This window comes from Sceloporus occidentalis, unplaced genomic scaffold (genome assembly GCF_023333645.1).
Source record: "Sceloporus occidentalis isolate IW3139 unplaced genomic scaffold, rSceOcc1.0.p SCAF_49, whole genome shotgun sequence".
NCBI classification, from domain to species: Eukaryota; Metazoa; Chordata; class Lepidosauria; order Squamata; family Phrynosomatidae; genus Sceloporus; species Sceloporus occidentalis.
This window is the reverse complement of record NW_028317029.1, coordinates 238,707-261,701: the sequence shown is the minus strand read 5'-3', so window position 1 is coordinate 261,701 and position 22,995 is coordinate 238,707. Positions and strand designations below refer to the sequence as shown.

Genomic DNA, 22,995 nt, shown 5'->3' with positions numbered 1-22,995 from the left:
AAAGGTTGAGGGTGACAGCTGGTTAGGGACGCTGTGCTTTTAGCCATAGGACAGTAGAGGGACTTGACTTCAACAATGCAATGAAACGGTTAAATGCGAGCGGGGTGCTGGGTTGTGTGGCCGGTGGCAATTAGTAACACGAAGAGACAGGTGGCTCTGCCACTTTACAGATCTCTGGTCAGACCTCATCTAGAGTATTGTGTACGGTTCCGGAGACAACGTTTTCTGGAATGAAATGTTATAGTTTTATTGAATGCTTTATTAACTCATTTGTATTCCTTTTAAACCCAACAACCTGGCTGTGAAAACCTGGACCACACGCCATCCTTTAGCTGTTGTGCAGCTCTCACGATGCCCACCGGTCGCTGCGTTAGGAGAAAGGTGTCCTCTGATGTGTTTATCGTGGGTTGTACGGGGTGTCCTCAGGATATGTTTGTGGAAGGAAACATCTGGAATGCAGTGATTGACAATTTGTTCTTTTTCAATCAGTTTGACCAAGGAAACGATGTGGACAAACTCACCAACCGACTGGTGGAGGAATACAGCACATCTGGCCGTCTGGATAACATCACCCAAGTGATGAGTTTGCACCCCCAGTACCTGGAGTCTTTCCTCCGGACGCAGTTCTACATGATGCGCATGGACGGTCCCCTACCCTACCATTACAGGCACTACATAGCCATTATGGTAGGTACCATATTAAAATGGGTTAATTAAGGACTTTAAATAATAATTTTTAAAAGCCTCAATGCGGTAAACCTTAGAACTTAAAGGTCCGGCACCCCAATAAAGAAAAATGCATATTAAGACACACTTACCTGATGTAATAGCTGCAGTCCTGATGATTCTTACCACTGATTGGCTACCAAACGGCGGTGAGAAAGCGCACCCATTGAAAGCAATTGGAGTGCTTTTAGTACATGTACCCCCACCCATCGTTGTAGTGCGTCTAGGCAGTGCCGGGGCTGCGTCGGTGAGTGTATCGCTTCCAGGGAGATGTGTTTGGTCGGCTGGGGAAGGGGCAAATGTATACGAGGGGAAGGCCTGTAAATTCTTGCGGGCACTTTCCCGTGGTCTCTGTCCATGTGGGGAATTGCATTTGTCGGCATCTACAGACCAGATGTTTGTCTATTCTCGCGAGCACACTTCAAGGCTTCTTGCTTTATATGGCGCTCCTTGGCTATGGAGTGGACTCCTTCCCGTTTTTTCCAATGACTCCCTGACCACATGCACCGCACGCTCCAACTTTCTCCTCTACGTGTCTGGTTTTGCAGGCGGCCGCCAGGCACCAGTGCGTCTACTTGATAAACATGCACGTCGATGAGTTCTTGAACACGGGCGGATCGTCGGAGTGGCTGAATGGTTTGGAATACATACCCCAGAGGCTAAAAAATCTAAACGAAATCAACAAACTTCTGGCGCACAGACCCTGGCTGATCACAAAAGAGCACATACAGGTACTGTGTCCAAAAGACGAGACATTTAAATAACCCGATTCTAGCTGCCGTCCTCAGCATTGTATTTATTTATTTATTACCTGTGTATTTATTTTGTCACCTTTGTGGTTAAAACTCTGGCATACGTGTGCAAGTTAATACAAATGACATTTGTCTAGCAAGAGCATTTAAGATAATGTAGATGTGAAGGGGATAACCTAGAAATGTCTTTAAACACTTTAAACATTGACTCATATAGCATCCATCTTACCTTTACTACTAAAGGAGTTTAAAGAAACTACATTTATTTATTTATGTTTTGAGTTAAAGTCCCTTTTATATGTAAGGTATATTTATATTATAAAGTTTTTCTTTGGCAAATATGTTTTCTTGTCTCCTAGAAATTGGTAAAGACGGGAGAGAATAACTGGTCGCTGGCCGAGCTGGTCCACGCCGTGGTATTGCTGGCCCAGTACCACGCGCTGGCGAGTTTTGTCTTTGGCAGCGGCATAAACCCGGAGAGAGACCTGGATGCTTCAAACGGCATCCACCCGGTGGAAAGAAACAAGTTCTGTGTCTGTGATCTCGCCAACGACAACAACATCGAGAACACAAGTCTCACGAGTAACAATGTCGAGGTCAGTGGACCAAAAACACTTTTTCCCCCTCAAATATATCATCTCTCAGTACTTTGGTACAGGCTACCGCATTCATATGTCATATAATTGCCCCTTATTGTTCGCTGGTCCTGCCCCTGGTGATCACTTTAAGGGGTCGGCTCCGTATCCCTGATGACCATGACCATTTAAATAGGTAGTCGCTAATCCAAAGTGCCTCCAAACACATATATCAGGGCTGAACGTCATCTGAAGAAGCTGAATGTAATTACGTCTGACTTGCTTTGTGATTTTTATCTCAATGAATATACGAGTTTGCCTGTTGGCAGCTATCTTTCCAACACGTGTGTTAAGTCTCGTGTCCCAGGTTTTAAGGGCTAGATGTTTTAGTGCAAATCCATTGATCTCCGTGATTCTATAAACATCTTCTAGCTTTGGCAAAATCTCTGGCTTCCTTAATTCGCCAGCTGCCTGTGGTCTCCACGAGTGATCCTCATTCTTGTGTCTGGTTGTGTCTCGTTAATTAGCAGAATCTGGATTCTGAAAGCGAGCTGGAGGCTCTGATGGAAAGAATGAAGAAGCTGCAGGAGGAAAAGGAAGAGGAGGAGGCATCCCAGGAAGAGATGGCCACACGCTTCGAGAAAGAAAAGAAAGAAAGTCTACTTGTGGTTTCTGGAGGTAAAACCCCTTTTATTGTGTATCTTTCACATGCGCCACAGACATAGCTTTTCCTTGTGACGGAATCAGTGTCTCCAAGAGGCTTCCAAGAGGATTATAGGTAGGTGAATACTCGGGTGATATTCACGAATCTATAACCATTTTACACTAAGCCCAGGTCTCGTGAATGTGTTGGCAGCTCCCTGAGGATCATGGCGACTGCAGCTCGCGCAGGTTGCTTTCCTGGCTTAATCGGAACATCTTTTATTATGCGTGTAACCGCTGCCTTTTCTTATGATTTTGGCTATGTAAGAGCTGGAATTGCACCTTAACGTTATCAAGAGTCGGAGACCGTGGCCGTGTCCTGTCTCATCGAGATAGAACTGGTTATTTCTAAACCATTTAGCTAACACCCTAACGCACAGCAATGTTTACTGATCACATAGGCTGATATGTTTTACATTCACATTAAACATCAACAGAGGCTGTAATTCCCAAGGACGAGCGCCAGAATCTTTACTTTATTATTGTCGGGTTTCATGATTGAGTTGTGTCATTTGGTTGTGTTGCGAGGTGTTTACGTGTTTTATATTTGTATGCGCCAATCGGCAGCTTTTGTGTTTAAAATCAGTCGGTGGAAGAGTTCACCGTCTGTCTGTGTCATACCATCCAAAAAATCATTGTGTTCCCTGTAACCCTACAAGCCTAACCGCTAATGAGATAAAGAAGAAGACCTGTGTAAAGGAAGCTGGCAGCACATGGCATGTGAACGATGGCAACTAGTTTCAGTTCATGGATGATGCTGGCTTCCATCTTTGTAGAGGAGACACATGTGGCCATCCAAAGGTCTTCCCATAGGGAGCCTCCAGCACTTAGAGCTGGTGCTTCACTTGGATGATGGAGTCTCCTGTGAGAGCACTTCAGCCGCCAATATATATTTTAGATTTATAGATCTTTTACTGTGGCACATCTAATGTTGGTTCCATAGCTCCGTGTTCAGTGTCTGAGGCAGCCTGGCTGTACTCCCATCTACATCATTGTGACGGACTGAGGAAGCTGGAGGCCCTTGGCTCTCTTGGGAAGACCAACCTCCGGGAACGTTTTATGGGATAGAGCTGTCCCCCCCCCCCCCCCCCCATATATTCTGATCTCTGTAAAGGTGCAGCCCGTAATGATCCTCCGCTGAGGTTCAAAGGTTTAGGAAAGATCCGATCCCGGTCATGTTCAGCCAACCTTTCTTCCATCTCAGTAATAAAGCAGACCGCATTAAAACTGCCTATGAGTAAAACTATTCTGGCATTTGTTTTTTCCTTTTGGTATTGGCTGCGTAGAATGAATTCACGTTGAAAAGCTAATCCTACCAATAATAAAGCCAGTACATACGTATATTTCTATTATTTAAAATATACACATTTCACGCATTGCATTTTGATAAAACAGCAGGGACTGCTGGGACCATGGACACATCAAGTTTCTCTTACCAAGTGTTAATTGTCAAATGTCTACAGTTATTAATACAGTAAAATAGTTTTGTGACCGAAAAAAAATCCATTGTTGTTTTGTGTTACATTATATCATTGACCCCAAAATCTTATAAATAAATAACATTGACTCTCAAAATATAAAAAAAAACAAAAAAAAACTTTTCACAAAAATTCTAGTGGCAACTTGCTTATTTCAAACTGTATCTATCGCTGTAGGTATATATATATATATATATATATATGTCCTTGTCGTTGGCTGTCCGGGCAAATGTCATGTTGGACCTGCCATCAGCTAACCTAAACTGTCCGCCAGATAGGATGTTAACATGAGGAAGAAAAAAAACAAAACACTCCCGTGACATCAGTACCCCCCTCGTCGAAAGATGCTTATAATATGTGTGTGTGTGTGTATGTGTATATATATATATATATATATATATATATATATATATATATATATATATATATATACATTTACAATAAAATAATTATAATTAAAAAAAAAAAATAAATATAATATATATCATTTTTTTAATTGTGTGTTATACATCTGCTAAGAAAACAAAATATATATATATCAAATTTTTTTTATTGTGTTATACATCTGCTAAGAAAACAAAATTATTTTTTTTTTATTTTTTTTAGCAGATGTATAACACACAATAAAACAAAATAATAAAAATATTTATATATATATATTTTTCCGTGTGTGTGTGTATATATGGTTTTCTTATCAGATCTCTAACAAACAGTAAAAAAAATAAAACATTTTAAGGCTTATGAATCCCAGTGTGTTACTTTTCTGTTATTGCACTTCTCCTTTAACAAGTGGCAGCCACCTTGCCATATGGCGCTGTCTTTCCCTACGCCTGCGGCGTGAGAGTTATGGCCAAGGTCAGACGCAGTCAGCCGGATGGTAATTAACTGTATGCGAGGTAGTTACACAATGCAGCCACCTGCCTCTTCAGGAGTAAGCGGCTCTCCGGGTAGATAAAGGAACTTTTTATTTGCTAAGTAAAACATTGTCGGAGCTCTAGAGAAATACCTAGTTACTGCAAATAGGGGATTTGCCTCGGCTCAGATCGCCGCTGCCTACCTAGCCTCCAATCTATTAAATTGACGTTTCGGTGACATCTTAAACCCGCGCTTTGATTTACGCTCCTCACTAAAATGAACCGAACGCGTTTTCTGCAATTTCAGGTGGAAAAGCAGATACACGTGAGGACACAAGCCAGATAAACGCCGTGCCGGAGGGATTTATGAATAAATTGCGGCGTGGGTTTTAGATGTGGTTGCGCAGCTGCTTTATTGTATCGTATTGTATGTGTGCTGTAAACAGAACTATCGCGTTCTTTAATCCAGATACTGATGTTTCACGTTATTTGACTGGTAAATGATTTTATTTCTGTTGTGAGATATATATATATATATTACACATATAAAAGCAGGTTTTGTGAGTCTAGCAAGGCAGGAAATATTGCTAAACTTATTCACCAAATCTGGATCTGGCATGAGAGTTCTACCTCGCACGCTATGCATGAAGAGCCAAGCGTGGGGGCTTCTTCTGCAAGCTGGACCTCTGAACCTGTATGGCGTGTAGCAGGATTTCATGAAATCACGTCTCCTGTTGAGCTATGCATTATGCAGGGTCAGCTCTACGCCTCTTGCAGGGGAAACGTACCAGGGTTGGTGCATCATAATGCGCAATACAGTCGGTGAGTTAAAGCGACAACCGTCCTGCAAACTTCCCTTAAGTGAGTCAAAGGGGCACTCGAGCCATCACATGCACTTTAATGCCTATGATAACTGCGTGGTCCCTTTAAATTTCCATGTGTTGCTTTTGGGGGGGGGGGTCGTGCCGAAAAACATTTGCCCCTAAATACATCTCCCTGCAAGTGATGTAATCACTTGTAGTCGGCTCTATTGCTGGCCCCGGTGAACGCTGTGTGCGGGGGTCTGTTCTCAGTGCGGATGTGTGGAAAGTCCTCCTATTGATTTCAATGAGAGCGTTTTCCTACCACTGACTGACGGCTTCACAGAGGTGTTTTTAGTTTTGGAAGAATGTATATTCAAGTACTCAGGGTCCTTTTAATATGTATTCTTGTATAGAAGGGGTGTCAGGGTCGTCACTTTTTAAGAGGTAGCGGGTTTGTCCGGTGGTCGCAAAGACAATACATTTAAGGGGTGATTACCTAGAAAATAAGCTGTATGTCACATCTTTGTCAGCGGGGGCCATATGGCGGCTCATTAGGGGAAGAACATCTTATCCAGTATGATATTAAACAGACAAAATAAAAGCTACGATGAGCAGAAACTGAACATACGATGTACCGCGGACCCCTAGGAGCCGGCGTGTGTCCGGTACCCGGAGCCTGCGGTGCTCCGGCCCCATAAAGTGTAGTATCATGTGAAACAAAAGGCCATTTTCACTCAAAAATACACACTTCTAGAAGTTTGATTTGGTTAAAAAATGGACATCTTCCGTAAGAGGTGTTTGGCCTGTAACTGTCAGCTGTCCCTGCTTTCAACCCATTAATAACAGGCGGGAATCCATCTTTGACTCCTTTTGATGGTTTGGGTTCATCTAATGTTCTCTTTGTTCCCCTCCTAGCTTTTGATGACGACGTGGTTTCAATGTCCAATGCCTCCCGGTACATTGAAGATCCTGGGTTTGGATATAAAGACTTTGCCAGGCGTGGAGAGGAACACCTGCCTACATTCCGAGCTCAGGTACGTCGGGTTCTTACCGTACGTGAAGTCCTTTTAGCGGTGCGTATCGACAGAAGAGGTTTACCCAAAAGCCCTAAGAGCCAAGAAGACCTATGAGCTCTTACCCTACACCACTTATTCCCCACCCTGAAAATGGGGGTCCATAAAAGTAACATTGGCACGATTTCCAAGTTAGTTATTCTTTGTTCATGATGGGCTCTGTTCCACCCAGCGTCTGCTTCGGTGCTTCACGACTGCCAAAGCTCATCGTATCCCTCATCCCGAATATATATCCGTAAGTGACCATTTCTAAACCCACTACTTTACAAATCCCAGCAGCCGGGTTCTTCCTCCCCAGTAATGTAATGGCAACTGTAAACTGCTACATGTCCATAGATAAGAGCTACACTTACGTTGCTTCGTAATGTTTCCGGAACAGGACTACTCGTGGGAAGATCATGGCTTCTCCCTCGTGAACAGACTTTATTCAGACATTGGACACCTCTTGGATGACAAGTTTCGCATGGTCTATAATCTCACGTACAACACCATGGCTACGCATGAGGATGTGGATACCACCATGCTGAGGAGAGCTCTATTCAATTATGTCCACTGCATGTTCGGCATCAGGTATGTGTTATAAATGGCCGTTGTAATATCTTATATTTATCTTAATACCAGTGACGGGAGGCCTTGTCACTTTTCCCAGTCCCAAAATTCCAGTATAAAATGTGAATTTCAGAACGTCCATAACACCTTCTTTAGAACTTTCTAGCTTCTACGCGCTTCCCCTACCGCGGTTCTAATCTCTGCCCCCATATACGTTGGGCTGTGTTTCTTAACCCATTGGACCTCAACACGCGCAATAAATTAATAATAATAATAATACATTAATAAATAAATTAGACAAAGCTTGTCTAAGACTCTGCCCGTCCGAAGACATTTTTGCTTTTATGTTTCGCGTCTCCGCTTCTTCTCCGATGTCTTGGATAATATCAGGGACGGCTTGTGTAATTAAAGGCTTTTTTTTTATTAGCGTCGCTGTTCGGATCTAGTTTGTCTCATCTTTATAGTTGTACGTCAGTTTTCAAGTCCATGCACATCAGTTCTGAGATTTTAAGCCCTTCCATTCTTCCCATGGTTTTCTTCCACAGGAATACAACGCAACACACAAACGAACACAAAGCGGTTTATGCTGCTATGGCAACAAAACTTTTATATACCCTATACCTTCTTGAACTACTTAAATGCAGACCAGATGTTTAAACAATTACCCCGTTGTTAATTAAATATAAATAAGGGTAATAAGGTAATATTTCATGTAATTACTGAGTTATTTCTGGGCAGCATTTAGCATCCAGTCCTAGTGTGAGTGACGGTGCTAATGCTATATTTAATTATAGAAGTGTTATACGCATCATTGTTAAAGGAATAGGATCTAAATATATATATATATATATATAATACTATTACCCTCAGTTATGTGGGGTTTTTTGTTTGTTTGCTTTATTTTCACCATGTTGGGAGAATAAAACACGTCATGTAGTTAATTGCTTACTGATTCTCGTATGACTAATAAAGCGTTCTGCTTTCCCGCTGTAAAGATCTGTTAGAATAAGCTCGTTTTGTGCAACCTGATTCTCCGTAGGTACGATGACTATGATTATGGGGAAGTTAATCAGTTACTCGAGAGAAGCTTGAAGGTTTACATTAAAACAGTGACCTGTTACCCCGAACGGGCAACCAGGCGAATGTACGACGGGTACTGGCGCCAGTTCAAGCACTCGGAGAAGGTACGTACCGGGAGTCCAGACGGTCAGGACAGGTCAGAAACGTTTACAAAGCCGTGTCTGTAGCCATAAAGCAACTCGTTTACAGCACTTGTCTGGGCAAACGTGACAATACTTTTGATGTAAAGCCTTAGATCTTGCGTTGTTGTACTGAGTATATGTATATGTATGTGTGTATATGTGTATATATATATATATATATATATGCATTCTGTGTGTGGTCTACAAGGTACCTACCTAAGTAACCAAGCTCTAGGCAGGGCCGGACTGGCCCACCGGGATACCGGGAAATTTCCCGGTGGGCCGGAAGGTCCGTGGGCTGGGCGGCCGGCAGACTTACCATGAAGACAGCCGCTGAGCGGCTGCAAATGGCAATGAACGCCTCCCTCGGTGCCAGGGGCGGGCTGGGCAGGGGGGCAATTGCCCCCCAGGCTTCCCGAAATCTAATCAAAGCGGCCGCTGGGTGCTGATGCGGCCGGCCGGCATCAGCACCCAGCAGCCGTGTGCGATGGCCGTCTAGTGATGGGAGCAGTGTGAGGGGTGAAAGCTCCGCCCCCTCGCACTGACCTTTCACCCCTCACGCTGCTCCCATCACTATGCGGCCATCAGACTGCTGGGAATGTAATCTGAACGGCCGATGCGTGCTGATGCCGCCGGCCGCCTCTGCTTTAATACTTTTTTTTACTTTATATGGCAAGCCGATCCAGCTTACCATATAAATAAAAAAAAAAGTGTTAAAGTAGCTCCGGCCGGCGGCATCAGCACGCACCGGCCGTTTAGATTACATTCCCAGCAGTCTGATGGCCGCATAGTGATGGGAGCAGCGTGAGGTGGAAGCTCCGCCCCCTCGCACTCAGACTGCTGCAGCACCGGATGTCAGGTCAGTGGCATCCTGTCAGCATAGAGGAGAACAGTGTGCAGCTACCAGGAAGTCAAGAGAAGTAGAAGGTGAGTAAAATAATGTATTTTTTGTACTGTATAATGTTTTTTGTATTTGTTAAAAACAAAAAAAATCGGCATGTGTGTGTATGTAAGTGTGTCCCCCTATATGCCACTCTGCCTCCAGAAATGCCTTATACCCCCCTATATGCCACTCTGTCCCATGATATGCCTTTTAACCCCCTATATGGCAGAGTGGCATATAGGGGGTTAGAAGGCATATCATGGGGCAGAGTGGCATATATTATTTTTTATTTAATATGGCAAGCTGGATCGGCTTGCCATATAAAGTAAACAAAAATGTCCCATGATATGCCTTTTAACCTCCTATATGGCAGAGTGGCATATAGGGGGTTAGAAGGCATATCATGGGACAGAGTGGCATATAGGAGGGTTGAGGCATATCAGGGAGGCAGAGTGGCATATAGGGGGGTATAAGGCTTTTCTGGAGGCAGAGTGCCCCATGATATGCCTTTTAACCCCCTTTATGCCACTCTGCCTCCAGAAATGCCTTATACCCCCCTATATGCCACTCTGTCCCATGATATGCCTTTTAACCCCCTATATGCCAGAGTGGCATATAGGGGTATAAGGCATTTTTGGATGCAGAGTGACATATAGGGGGTCAACGGCATATCTGGAGGCAGAGTGGCATAAAGGGAGTTAAAAGGGATGTCATGGGGCAGAGGGGCATATAGGAGGGTATAAAGCATATTGGGGAGGCAGAGTGGCATATAGGGGGCATAAGGCATTTCTGGATGCAGAGTGAGGGTATAAAGAGAGGGTATAAAGCATATCAGGGAGGCAGAGTGGCATATAGTGGGGCATAAGGCTTTTCTGGAGGCAGAGTGCCCCATGATATGCCTTTTAACCCCCTATATGGCAGAGTGGCATATAGGGGGTTAGAAGGCATATCATGGGACAGAGTGGCATATAGGGGGTATAAGGCATTTCTGGAGGCAGAGTGGCATATAGGGGGTTAGAAGGCATATCAGGGGGGCAGAGTGGCAAGCCTGGGGGCAGAGGTGCATAACTCGGGGGTAGGTTGTCAAATGAAAGGAAATAAAAACCAAACATGTCTCAATCATAGCTTTTATTAAATATGGAAAAAATAGTCTACATGAATTAATAAAGAAATAAAAGTTTCTTACCAGAATATCAGGAAGAATAATGTGATCAGTGCTTTGTTCCACTAAATAAAATGGAACTCTTTCATCTAAAAATGTTCGCAGTAGTAAATGTTTTGATCCTATTATGTGTAATGTGTTTCATTTATTAGGGCCTTTTAACACTTTTGCTTTCTGGCATTTTAATACAAATAATGAGATAAAAAGAATGGCACATAGTGTGACTCGGGTGTGAATAAATGGTGCGTGTGGGTATAAGAGCTTCGCCGTGAGATAAACTATATGGGGCTGGTCTCCAAATTTTTCCAGGGCTGCTTTTCAGTCCCAGTCCGGCCCTGGCTCTAGGTTTAGAAGATTAGACCCCATTTAATATGAAATAGGCATTGGTGTTATTATAGACCTAAAACCAACAAGCATGTGCAGGCAAAATCTTTTTCATACAAAGAATATTACCGTCTGCATTCGTCATCACAATAACTTTAAAGAACACTTGGCTTAACCGCTTGGATCCGTGGAAGGGTTGGTTTGAAGGCATTCAACTTATTTGTAGCGCCATTAAGGTGGGGGAAGAATGAAAATGAACCAAAATGTTAAAACTGACAAAGTTGCTAATAAGATTAGTTAAGAATGGGAAGACGCTGCTCTTGTGGGCTTACAGTCTGTTAGGTGGTTGACCAGGAATGAGACAGAAAGAGAGCGTTGACTAACAATGGCTCCTTATTTTCTAACAATTGGGCTCACGGCATGTGGAAGTGGGCCGTTAAGCAATGCTCTTCTTACTCCAATCGGTCTTTGTGTATTTCAGGTCCATGTGAACTTGCTCCTGATGGAAGCCCGCATGCAAGCAGAACTTCTCTATGCACTCCGCGCTATAACCCGTCACTTGACCTGAGCGCCGCTCGCCGGCGGTGTCCCCGACACGCAAAGCAATCTTCTTTCTTACTAAATCGCAGCAGAAGCCGTTCGTGATGTAGCAACAAAATTATATGCATATCTAGTGTCAAAAGTTTGCCGGTCTGTGCGGCGGTCACGTGCAATCATCTGTGTTCTCTGTACCTACGACGCGTATCATTTACTAATGTTAGCGGAAACTGCACTACCTTTTTTTGGTTTTCATCTTCACTTTTTTAGCCATTTTTTGCTAAACAGTTCTGTTTAGACTACAGATCGAAATGCGTTTCCAACCCTCACGCGTTTTTTGCAGCAAAATCTGATCTTGCCCGTTCCAGTTAACTGTAGCGCTTTGTTTTATATAACAAACAAAACTAGAAATAAGCTATTTGCTAATAGAGAGAGCGAGCGAGAAAGTGTGAGATTATGTGAGGGTTTTTTTTTTTTTAACCATGCAAAAAGCCTGATATGTGCCATAAATGGAATTTTATATATATATATATATATATATATATATATATATATATATATATATATATATATATATATATATATATATATAATTATTTGCTATCAAAATAAAGCTACCGCTGCATCCGTGGGATTATGAGCGGGTGTTGGTGGTCGGACTCACCAATTCTGCTAAAAAGGACATTAAAGTCGAACGGATGTTGGTTACTGGCTTTAAAAAAAAAAAAAAATGTGAAATTTATCGATGTATTACCGTATACTCTGCAGCAATCTACTGACGCGCACAGCTCCCATATGCACTTCTTTCACTTCCCAAAGACAATTCCTTTTGCGATGTCGTCCTCCTTTCTCAAGTGCGCAGCCGAGGAGATCTTCTTCATCTTTTTTTTTGTGGTTTTTAGCGAGTGACGGCAGGTACTCGGGTGCCTTACTCTGACTCGCGGACCCGGTCGCACATCGTTGAATGGTGTAGGAAGGCTTACCGACGCTATTCTGTTACGGTGGCTTTAATTATTCTCTCTACGTGCTTTTTAATTCCTGCTTCGTCCATCGCGGTAACGCCGGCTATAAAACATGCCTAGGACCACAGCTCCCCATAGGACCAAAGCGACGGCACGACAGCTCATGAAGCATGCTTTCTGTATAAAATAACCAAACTCTGATGTTTTTATTCCAGCTTTTTTTTTTTTTTATTGATCTGGACTTAATTGCATTAATAGATCATGGAATCTATACATATATACGTATTGTTTGAACTATCGTAGCATGCATTCTGTATTATAATGATGCCGTGCTCTGTCAGTTTGATCCTAGATGGGACTGCAGCTTTAGGCGTTACGTTTTCGAGGGCTTACTGTGCCTTTTAAGAAATGTTATATCATATTTGTAATCCAGCACATGCGTTAACCCCTTATTTCCCCAGGGCTAATGGTGCAGTATGACGGCACAGCTCCAGTGCAGGAGTTGGCTGAGGAATCTGACCAAAAGTTGCATTTTGCACATCGTTTCTGTATAGTCCCCCCCCTCCCCCTATGCTTTCTGCACAAAAGGACAATGTCTTTTGTGACCTTTTGTTTCTATAGATTTTTCTTTCTTTTTTTTTATGTATTATACTTAGAAACGTTTACTCTGAATCCTAAGCTTACTAATGATGGCTCCAAACTGTGATTTCCGTGTGTGCATTGTTGTTGGTGAACAAAAATGTTTAACAAGTGCAATATTCATCTTGAGCAAACCCATCTTTAAAGCTTGAAGTGTCCTTTGTGAATGCGTAATAAGGAGAAAAAAAAGCAGTAATTGGGCAGATGTGAAAACATGTCTGCGTTTTAACATTTTTTCTTTTAACATGGGTTATTTTTCTATTACTTGGAAGAAGGAGGGGGTTGAAAATGTAAAAAGCCAAAGCATTGGGATAAATTAACGTAAAGTTGTCAACTCTGTTATCCGCGGAGCAACTTTTTTTTTTAGTTGTGTGAACGTGTTCTTAGGATATGAAACCTTTTGTGTGCTGGTTGCGGCGCTCGGAGGGTTAATACATGCGCATATTGGTTTGTTGTTCTTGTGCCAATGTAAGGCTCCAGCGGATTTTAGATGTTGATGAGAATTGCTGAGAATCCAGGTTTGGAGAGGTTGATGACGGCTGTTTTATGTTGAGACAAATGTCACTAAAAATGAGAGGGGGTCTCGAGTCATAAAAGCGCATAGAGAGATCCCCGACCCCCCAGCTTGTCGGCTTGCAGGAGTTGCGTTTAAGCCAAGTGTGTTGTCTGCTTACCAGTGCCCATGTGTGCCGGTCAACTCTAGTTCAATGAGAGTGCTTTCCTGCCACTGATTGGCTGCTTCAAGCAGTGTGAAGCCACGGTGGAGGTGGGGAGCTGCAGCTTCTCTCTACAGTAACTATTGTATTAATTTTTGTAGCTCTAATGAATGCTTGCAAAGTACTCTCATGTGCATTCATTGTTCAGGGGGCTCCTTGGCACACTGGAGCGTCTCTTTAGTGTAGACATGTTAGTACATCACTCTTAGACCCACTACACACACTATGACAATCATGGGGGGAGATGGACACAGGGAACTGAACGAAGAACATCATGATGTTCTGTTGACCTGTGTGTAATCTCCACAGTAAATGATACTTCCAGGCCACAAGCTGCTCCGACTTTCTTGCAGTTCAGGTAGAACATCTTGTTATTCCCGAGGTTTTTAGTAACAGACACGTGGTTGAACCCAAAATATTAACTACATTAAAACTAATGGTTCAGACCTCAACGGCATTACCTTTCAGCCTTTGATTGTAACGCTGTGACCTCCGGTGTTCTAGCACTGGCCCAATGGTCTCAGTTTGGTGGCCTTTTTGGACAAGGTGCTGCTCTAGTGATTACATTGAGGTATTACATTGATTGTCCCATTAAGTCTGAAAGAACAGTAATGTCCTTTTGGTGTCTAGGTTTCCCTTTCATGTTACTGAATTCATTGAGGATTTGGGTTTACAGAAAGTGTGTAACTGTGAATGCCGCCATTTTGTTTAATGTGTATCCTCTGGCTTTAATTCGTGTAGCAAAAAACCAAGTGGGGCCGTTAATTCTTACATCTCATAGGCTGGCAGATGATATATAGTGCACTTTGCCCTTTCCTTATGGAGATCATGTCACTTTCAGTTGCTAAATAAATGATCTTTACAGATTAAAATAAGCAATATATGTGTATTAGAAACCCACCTTATGTGCGTACCATGGGAGCAGCCGTAGTAACTCCATGTTCTATGGACTTTCATGTTTATTTCTCCCCATTAAGTAATTACTCCCAACTGGATCCTGTAGGTTAGGTCACCACTGAATTATGCTTTATTGAGTTAAAATAGTCCATTACTTTTCAATTAGATGTATCAGAAACAATAATAAACCAAAAAGCACAATCTGAGTATTTTTGTGGTCGATTTTAACGTGGCCAAAAGCTGCCTAATTTACACTTCCACATTATGGATAAACCAGTTTTTCTTTCAGTAATAACATCGCAATTGGTCCAGCCAAGGAACCTCATTTTAATTGTTTGGTTCACAGAGATCAAAAGACTGCAGGGACAATCCTCATACTGCTTATTCCCAAATTACACAAAAAAGTGGTAAACCAATCATTCGATAGTTAACTTAAAATCAGGAAATTGTAAATAAAAAAAATATATAAAATAGCCATTTTATTGACTAAAAGTCCCTAAACTTATGCGAAAAGGACCATTTACCCAATGAATGAGAATCACTATTGGTTATTTTTGGCCAACCCCTGTGAGCTTCTTCTGCCTGAAGGGCTGAGCTGACCTTGCGTGAGCCGTAATTAATTTGGGGAGATTTCTTGAACGTCTTCTTCACCGACTATGTGTTAAACCCCTTCGTCCAGGAGACGCGAATGTGAAATGCCTGGATACCTGCACCTCCTCGTTTATACCAGTAACGGAGAAGCTGGTAGCTGGTGGGACTTTGACCTGTTTGGAAATGCTGCTAGAGTCTTACTCAGAGGTCTGTCCTCTACAATCTCCGCTAGGCGAAAGACAATCGAGGCGACCAGTGGTGATAGAAACCCTAGCAGCTTTTTCGAACCCCTGGTTTAGATATGTAAGTGGTCCCGATTTGTATTATTTAACCTTTTAAAACACATCAGTATCAAGTCTCACGCCTCCCCTTTGACCATGAACATTGTCCAGAACCTTTACAAATGAGTTTTTTTGCAATGCACTGAAGAGCAAACACGTCACCATTTGGCCTTGCATCTATCAAACTGGGCTTACTTCTGAAAATTATAATGGCTTGCAGACGCCCTCCATGCACCGAATAGGTTTCTGCGCAGTATCGTTTTGAATGTATTAGCCCTTTAATGCCAAAGGAATGGGAAGATGTGTTGAGTTCATCAACCCAATGGCACCAAAGGGTTAACAGACGACCAGCAAATTTAGATGTTATACTTTCTTTTTAATAAGATAAGCACATGCTGTAAAATATCACTTACTAATAGCTTTATATTAATCAGTATTAGCAAAAAATTCAGCGTCTCATTTGCGTGGTACTGTTTTTTCCCCAGATACGAGCTCCTTGCTCATTGACACTTTTGGAAAATAAAGTAACAGCGAATGTATCCATTTAGTAATGTGAAGCACACCCGGTGTCAATGAGCGGGAGGCATAAAGCAGGTAGACTTATCAAGATCTATTTTTGCCAAAGGAATCCATCATTCCTTCTTGGCCTCCAAGTAGTTGAAATGCCTGAAGCTACACGGTGTAATTCTATTACCTCTTCGTTCACACAGTCACTTTAATACAGCAGCGTCTCCCGCTCGTTTACTTCCAATAGGTGACCGTACTTGGTGGGTCTCACCAAAGAAAAAGTAGCATGCGTGCAGATCCTGCATTATTAGAGCTGCGTCAGGACCATGGCCAGTGGTAATGGTGGTAACGTAATGGTTTTTCCACTGAACTTCCCAGAGTTGGCTGCTCGGAGCTCCCCATCTGCTTTCAGTGTCCTAAACTCCCTTTTAGAGTACAGAAATCATGGCCCTGGCCTTTTCCATAGTAAAAACTGGCATATTGTATCATCACTTTTATTGTATTCCTTATTGGTTCTTTTTTTTTGGCCTAATGGAGCCAAATGAAATGGAGACACAGCTGCTTTAAACCATATTTGTTCTTAACAGTAATAGACTCTGGTCGAAAATAAGCTTTTCGTATTTCCTAAAGAATGGTAGTTATGGTTAGAGGTGGGCAAACCAGCTATGATGAGACACAAGCCAAGCCACAGCCTGGCCCAGATCTCCAAGCGTGTGAAGCAGCCAAGGACCCGCTGGGTACACGGGTCCTCACGGGTCTCCTGCTGGATGCACCTGACGACACAATGACAGAAGTGGGAATCGGGGAAGCCTGTGGCTGCTTCTGGCCTATGCTGATCCTTGCCTGATGAGTCCACACAGACTCGTCCGGCTATAACTATGTTGCCTTTTTGTGAATAAGTATCGTAAGCTGGGATAAATCAATTAGATTTTTACGAATTTAAACCCTTCCGCCCCCGGTATTGAGACTCCTCTTCTTGGGCTCATCGTTGCATGACAAGCGTGCCATGTAAACCGATGAATAAATATCATCTCAGTCACCACCCCTGACTAATTCATTATAAGGAGGACAGGAATTCTAGTTTCCGTGAAAGCCGAGCTTTCCGACCTCCGGTGACGGCCGTTGACGCTGGCCAAGTTTGCGTCGGTGACCAACGTGTCTGGATTCGCCGCTGGAATAAATATTAAATCTATCAGGCCTAAAACCATTCTTTTTATTTCCTTATTCAGTCAGTTCTGCAGTGTTTTTTAGTTTTTGTTTTTTTTTATCTAACCAAAGGGTGCTTGAATGAATATAGATTATTTTCTCTGAATCCATTTTGTACATTTTAAGTTTACTATCTTTGACTGTAGCTTATAAACCATACATTTACACTAGAATGTTTTTTGGGGGTTTATTTTGCGTTTTGATTTGCTTTTTTGCTTTGCAAGCAAAATTGCAAACTTTCATCTTGCAGATTTTGTTTCTGTATTTATTTTTTTTTGGTTTGTTTTATTAAAAAAATAAATGAAATGACTTTTTAATTCTGTGTACAGCAACAATTAACCCCTTCAGCATTGAAGACAACAGCAGCGCTTGTCTGTTGTGCAATCGCTACTAAACTGACGGGGTGGTCGTCGTGCCAATCGCGAACGAGCTCAAAAGAAGCAGTATAAATAAAGAGATGTCCGAGTGCGCGTGCGTAACATAACCTGCTAACAGCAATTCAGAATTCTGCACTTTGTTTTGAAGAATATATTTATACTGTAGGTACGGAGCGATGGGTTTGTTTGTAACAGTAGATCATTTATACTTTGCCGGAATTTCTTTTGTTGTTACTTGTAGATTTTTTTTTGTTGTTCAATAAAATTAATGAAAATGAATCATGTTCTGGGGTCGTTATTTGTAAAAAAAAAATATATATATATATATATATATAAGCTTTAATCCATCTGAAGAAAAGAAAGCTTATATAAAGTTATATATTTTATATATCATATCTCTTGGACAAATATACAGTATCACACAAAAGTGAGTACGCCCCTCTCATTCCGTTTGAGGATGCCCCACAGATGCTCAATAGGGTTTAGGTCTGGAGACATGCTTGGCCGGCCCATCACCTTTACCCTCAGCTTGTGTTTGGTGTGTTTGGGGTCGTTATCATTTTGGAATCCTGCCCTGCGGCCCAGTCTCCGAAGGGAGGGGATCATGCTCTGCTTCAGTATGTCACATTACGTGTTGGCATTCATGGTTCCCTCAATGAACTGTAGCTCTCCGGTGCCGGCAGCACTCATGCAGGCCCAGACCATGACATTCATGTAGGCAAGACACACTTGTCTTTGTACTCCTCACCTGGTTGCTGCCACACACAAACCATTATTTTGCTGAAGTTGGATCCAAGGATTCCGTATCTTTTTACGTATATTCTCTCTTTTGAGATAAAAAAAAACATATTTCTGAATATTCTAGAAATAGTTATAGCAACGCAGCTGGCGTTTGTTTCCAATGAGGGGCAATGATAGTTTTTAGGGGCAAAACAAACTGTTTTTTTTTCTCACAGATGCATAGATTTTGGGGCAGGATATTAAGGAGATCTAAAAGTGGAGAAGCAGACGTTTCTCCAAATAGTTTCATACTATGGAAAAAAAAATTCCCATCCAGAGTTTGTTAATGCGGGGGCCGGACCACCATTCATGTAGCATGGTACCCACGTTGCCGCATTGTCTCCGGCATAAATTACTCGTGTTTGGATAAATCTCGGCCGGTTTGGTAGGAACGAGGTGCCGTCTCATGAGGACTTCAACGAGTGGCGCCCCAGGAATCTCTAATTGATTTTAGCCGTTGTTCCTCAGAGATGGGAATGCCAACAAACCCCAACTAATCAGATCAGATCATTTATCTGTGTTTGATGAAAAATAACTGTTAGCTCTTTAGTACGGGTCAGATCTGTTTCAGAATAGGGGTTAGAGGACCCCTGTCACCAACAGACCCCCGTCTAAGGTAACGTTCAGCATCCGACCTAATACGAATATAAGTAAAGCGATCGCATCCATACAGCCGGAATCTAGCGATTAGAAGCGGAAATGGAACAAAAGAATCTTTAATGAATCTGTAATATCAACATCTACATTTTATTGATTGAGAATACAAAGTCTCCGAGGAAAACTTGTGTCTGATGCGCCTGCAGGGGTCCAGCTGCCTCTCGTGCGTCCTGAGAATGAGTGATATCCGAGTTCACAAGCGAAATCAAGCGATAACGTCAAATTAAAGTCAATTTAGAAACAAAAAAAGGATTTGATTGATTTTCCGGGCATTCGATTTGTGCGGCCCGACCACCTCCCGTCAGGACACTGGCAGCGCTCTTCTTTCTCCGCTTAGACTGATGTTGGCTCCGCGGATCTCTTTCTTTTAAGAATGACGTAGAATAGCATGATGCAGGAAGAAACGAGGTGCAGGATCGCGGTCACTGCGGCCATTCCATATGTCACATATAGGACAACTTCATCGGAAATCTTCCCGGTTTTTACTTCCGGATCTCCTAAGGAAAGATTTTAAGTTAAAAAAAATAATTTTGATGTTTCATTAATCTTTTTAGTTTACCAAATATTAAAACCCATCAAAAATAGCACATCTATTCAGGGCGATAATGTCTGTATAATCAGCGCCTACAGAAAAATAATATACATTTCCAAATCGTAGCTGAATAATATTTAGATCAGTCCCGATATTACTTTCCCCATCTGGGCATCAGATATGGATTTCATGCTTTTCTGTCATATAAAAGTAGAAATATCTTTATATATATATAATTTGTTTCATTTAAAATACCCAACTAATGTTTATGAGACTTGCTGGGTTTTACTTGGATTTCAAAATTTAAAGATAAAAAAGGTAAAACTGAAAATAAGGTTTATTTAGTTTGAAGAAGGAGAGAAAAGCGATAAAGAAATTAAACTTAAATTAAAAGCCTCTCGTGTTGGGTGTAAATGACATAATTCAGAGAAGGAGAAAAGAACCGTTAAATTAATCCAATATAACGCAAACCGTTTATAAAACCCCCGATTACCTTTAGCGCTGGAGCCATCGTGCGATTCTTGCCCCTTGATGGAGGCGCAAACACCGAAAAACAGAAAACACAGCAATAGGATTTGTGTAGACATCATGCCAACAACACGGGTCTATACTGACTGTCTAACTCACCGTGACGGCAGCTTGTTTACTGCGCTGCTATTGTGACATCACTGTCATCATGCCGCAAGCTATCCTTGTAGCTGGTAGTTTATGATGTCATGCAGCTGCAGATGTTAAAGTGATATTACCAGCAGTAATAGTTCTAGGTTCATCACTTATTAAACTTTAAATGTCTCTGAGCTTTGACTCCGTCTTCTGTTGGACCAACACAGCTTTATCCTTTTCCCAAAGCAGTCCGTGACATTGTAGCGGCTCCCTGACTAATATCACAGAAACATAGAATTTGATGGCAGATCCGGCCCGTTTGGCCCATTATTCCTGGTGTAAAGACTCTGACCTCAATCAGTCCTTGGAGCCGTATGCCTATTCCATGCATGTTTAAATCCCCTTAGTATACTGGCCTCTACCACTGATGGGTGGCTGTTCCACTTATCTAATCTCAGCAGGGATATAATTAAGTGGAAGTTTTAAATCAAAAGTATCTCTACAACAAAACCCATATCTGCAAATGCAGTCAAATCAGTCTTTGTAAAACCTACAACAGTGACATGTTTGGACATTTAAATTGTAAGCTCCTTTGAGCAGGGCTGTTGTTTCTGTAAGTCGAATTGTAATGTTATATACTTGGGCTGCAACAACTAATTGATAAAATCGATAATAAAAATCCTTGTCAATGAATTTCATTATCGATTAGATGAATCAATGAGAGTTTTTTTTTCCAGCAAATGCTCTGAAAAATACCCCTCGTCTTATAATCAGATCTCAAACAGAGGTCGGATAGTATCACAGCGCTGCAGGGGACCCGGATCCCCCTCTCTGGCAGCCGGTGAACGTCTGTGTGGAGCGCCGGCGTCACATGACCTTCCTGACATAGAAGCTCCAGCGAAAGTGCCGGCAGCAGCAGAGGTTTGTCTACGCGCATCGCACAGATGTTTACTGGCTGCCCGTACCAGACACCAAGGAGTATGGAGCACAGGGTTAAGTCTTGGGGGGTAAGAGTGGCATATCTGGGGGTATTGGTATATTAGGGGCACAGTGGCATATAGGAGGTTATAAGGTCTATTTGGGGGGTGGTATATTTGGGGTATAAGGCATATCAGATGGCACAGGGGCATATCAGGGGGGTATAAGGCATGTCAGAGGGCACTATGATATATAGGGGGTATAAAGCATATCTGAGTGGCATATCTGGGGGTATCAGGCGCATAACGAACTATGCGCTCTCCATGAATAGAATCTACATCAAGGCACGGCGAGCATCATGGGAGTTGTAGTCTATAGCAGTTGTTGGCTGTCCCTGGCCTATACCCTCAGCTACATTAAATATAAAGGAATACGACATTTTCTTTGCAATTGGGTTTCATGTGCTCTAGAACACGCCTGGCGTCATAGCAACGAAAGTCTATTACCGTACCAGGGGTTTTATGGAGGAGAGCGCAGTCCATAGTCCGTTGTACGGCCCTTTGATAAAGTACAAGTAATACATTCATACATCTCGCCTTAAATAGAATACAACGTGCGCTTTTGCATTTACGGAGAGCTTTTACTAGTCATTCATACGTCCGATGGCCTGTGTAATACTTTGGGAGTCATGGTATAGTCCTATGGAAAATGAAATAAAAACTTACTAACCCTCCGTATTTGTAACACTTTAAAAAGAAACTAAATTAGTGAAGGACAAATTTTTCCCCACGAAAAAAACCATAGTAGGTGAATATAACAAAATATATATAAATATATATATATTTTTATATATTATCTCATTAAAAAATTCTTCCCCATCGCCAGCAGCTGCCTAGTTTGAATCTTAAATTAAATTCCAAAATACTATAATTGGTTTTATGATACCAGATGGCACTCTGAGTGTGAGTGGACTTATGATGTCACGTTCGACTATCCCGTTGTTAGCATTCGTTGGTCTCTAATCTCACGTTCCGGACGTTCTGCGTCTGCGAAACCCTCTGTGCTGCAAATTTTTATGGGTGAAATTTGTTCTCTTTTATAAGGGTTAAGTAGCGTTGAGGTCCATGTTTTAAGATTTTGATCTGTTTGAACACAATATTTATATCTAAAGATCAGGAATCAGAGCTGATTGCGAGCCTCCAAGGCAACATTTCATCTCTGGGAAGCGATGTTTGTCTCTGCGTTCTCACTGCTGCGGTTCCACACACTCCCTTCCCCAATTAAATTACATTTTATATAATATTTTATATGTTTTATAGCGTAAGGCAATGCATGGATCTTTTTATCCAGTGACTTTCCAGTTGATGTGCCGTTGGGAGTCTAGCAGAGTCCAGTTATTATTTTTTTTGTCACTATGTGTCTAAAGGTTTTGCGAATGCATTTATCAAACTACACAAAACTTACAAAAGCAATAAAAATCTCACTTCTTCTGGAGAACAGGGTGCCTTAAAATGTACATATAATATTTATATATATTCTAAACACAACCAAATGACTGATGAACAACTTGTGGTTTTTAAGGTTTAATAGTTTCTGTCTTTAGATTTATGAAAAAAATGTTTGAAATTGAATCGGACGTTGGTGAAATTAGTTACAAAGTCAGAACAAAGTCAATTCTTTTTTTTTAAAGCTGCAATAACTTTCCGTCT

The 22,995-nt window shown here is 42.0% G+C and overlaps 1 protein-coding gene across 1 annotated transcript; it reads left to right on the top strand.

The window, feature by feature from the left end:
- Positions 1-579: 579 nt before the first annotated feature.
- LOC149288802 (sestrin-3-like) lies at positions 580-11,651 on the top strand. Its single transcript, XM_089491155.1, has 7 exons — positions 580-687; positions 1,838-2,074; positions 2,584-2,731; positions 6,806-6,924; positions 7,343-7,533; positions 8,552-8,696; positions 11,565-11,651. The coding sequence occupies exons 1-7, from the start codon at positions 580-582 to the stop codon at positions 11,649-11,651; spliced, it is 1,035 nt and encodes a 344-aa protein (XP_089347281.1).
- Positions 11,652-22,995: the final 11,344 nt, after the last annotated feature.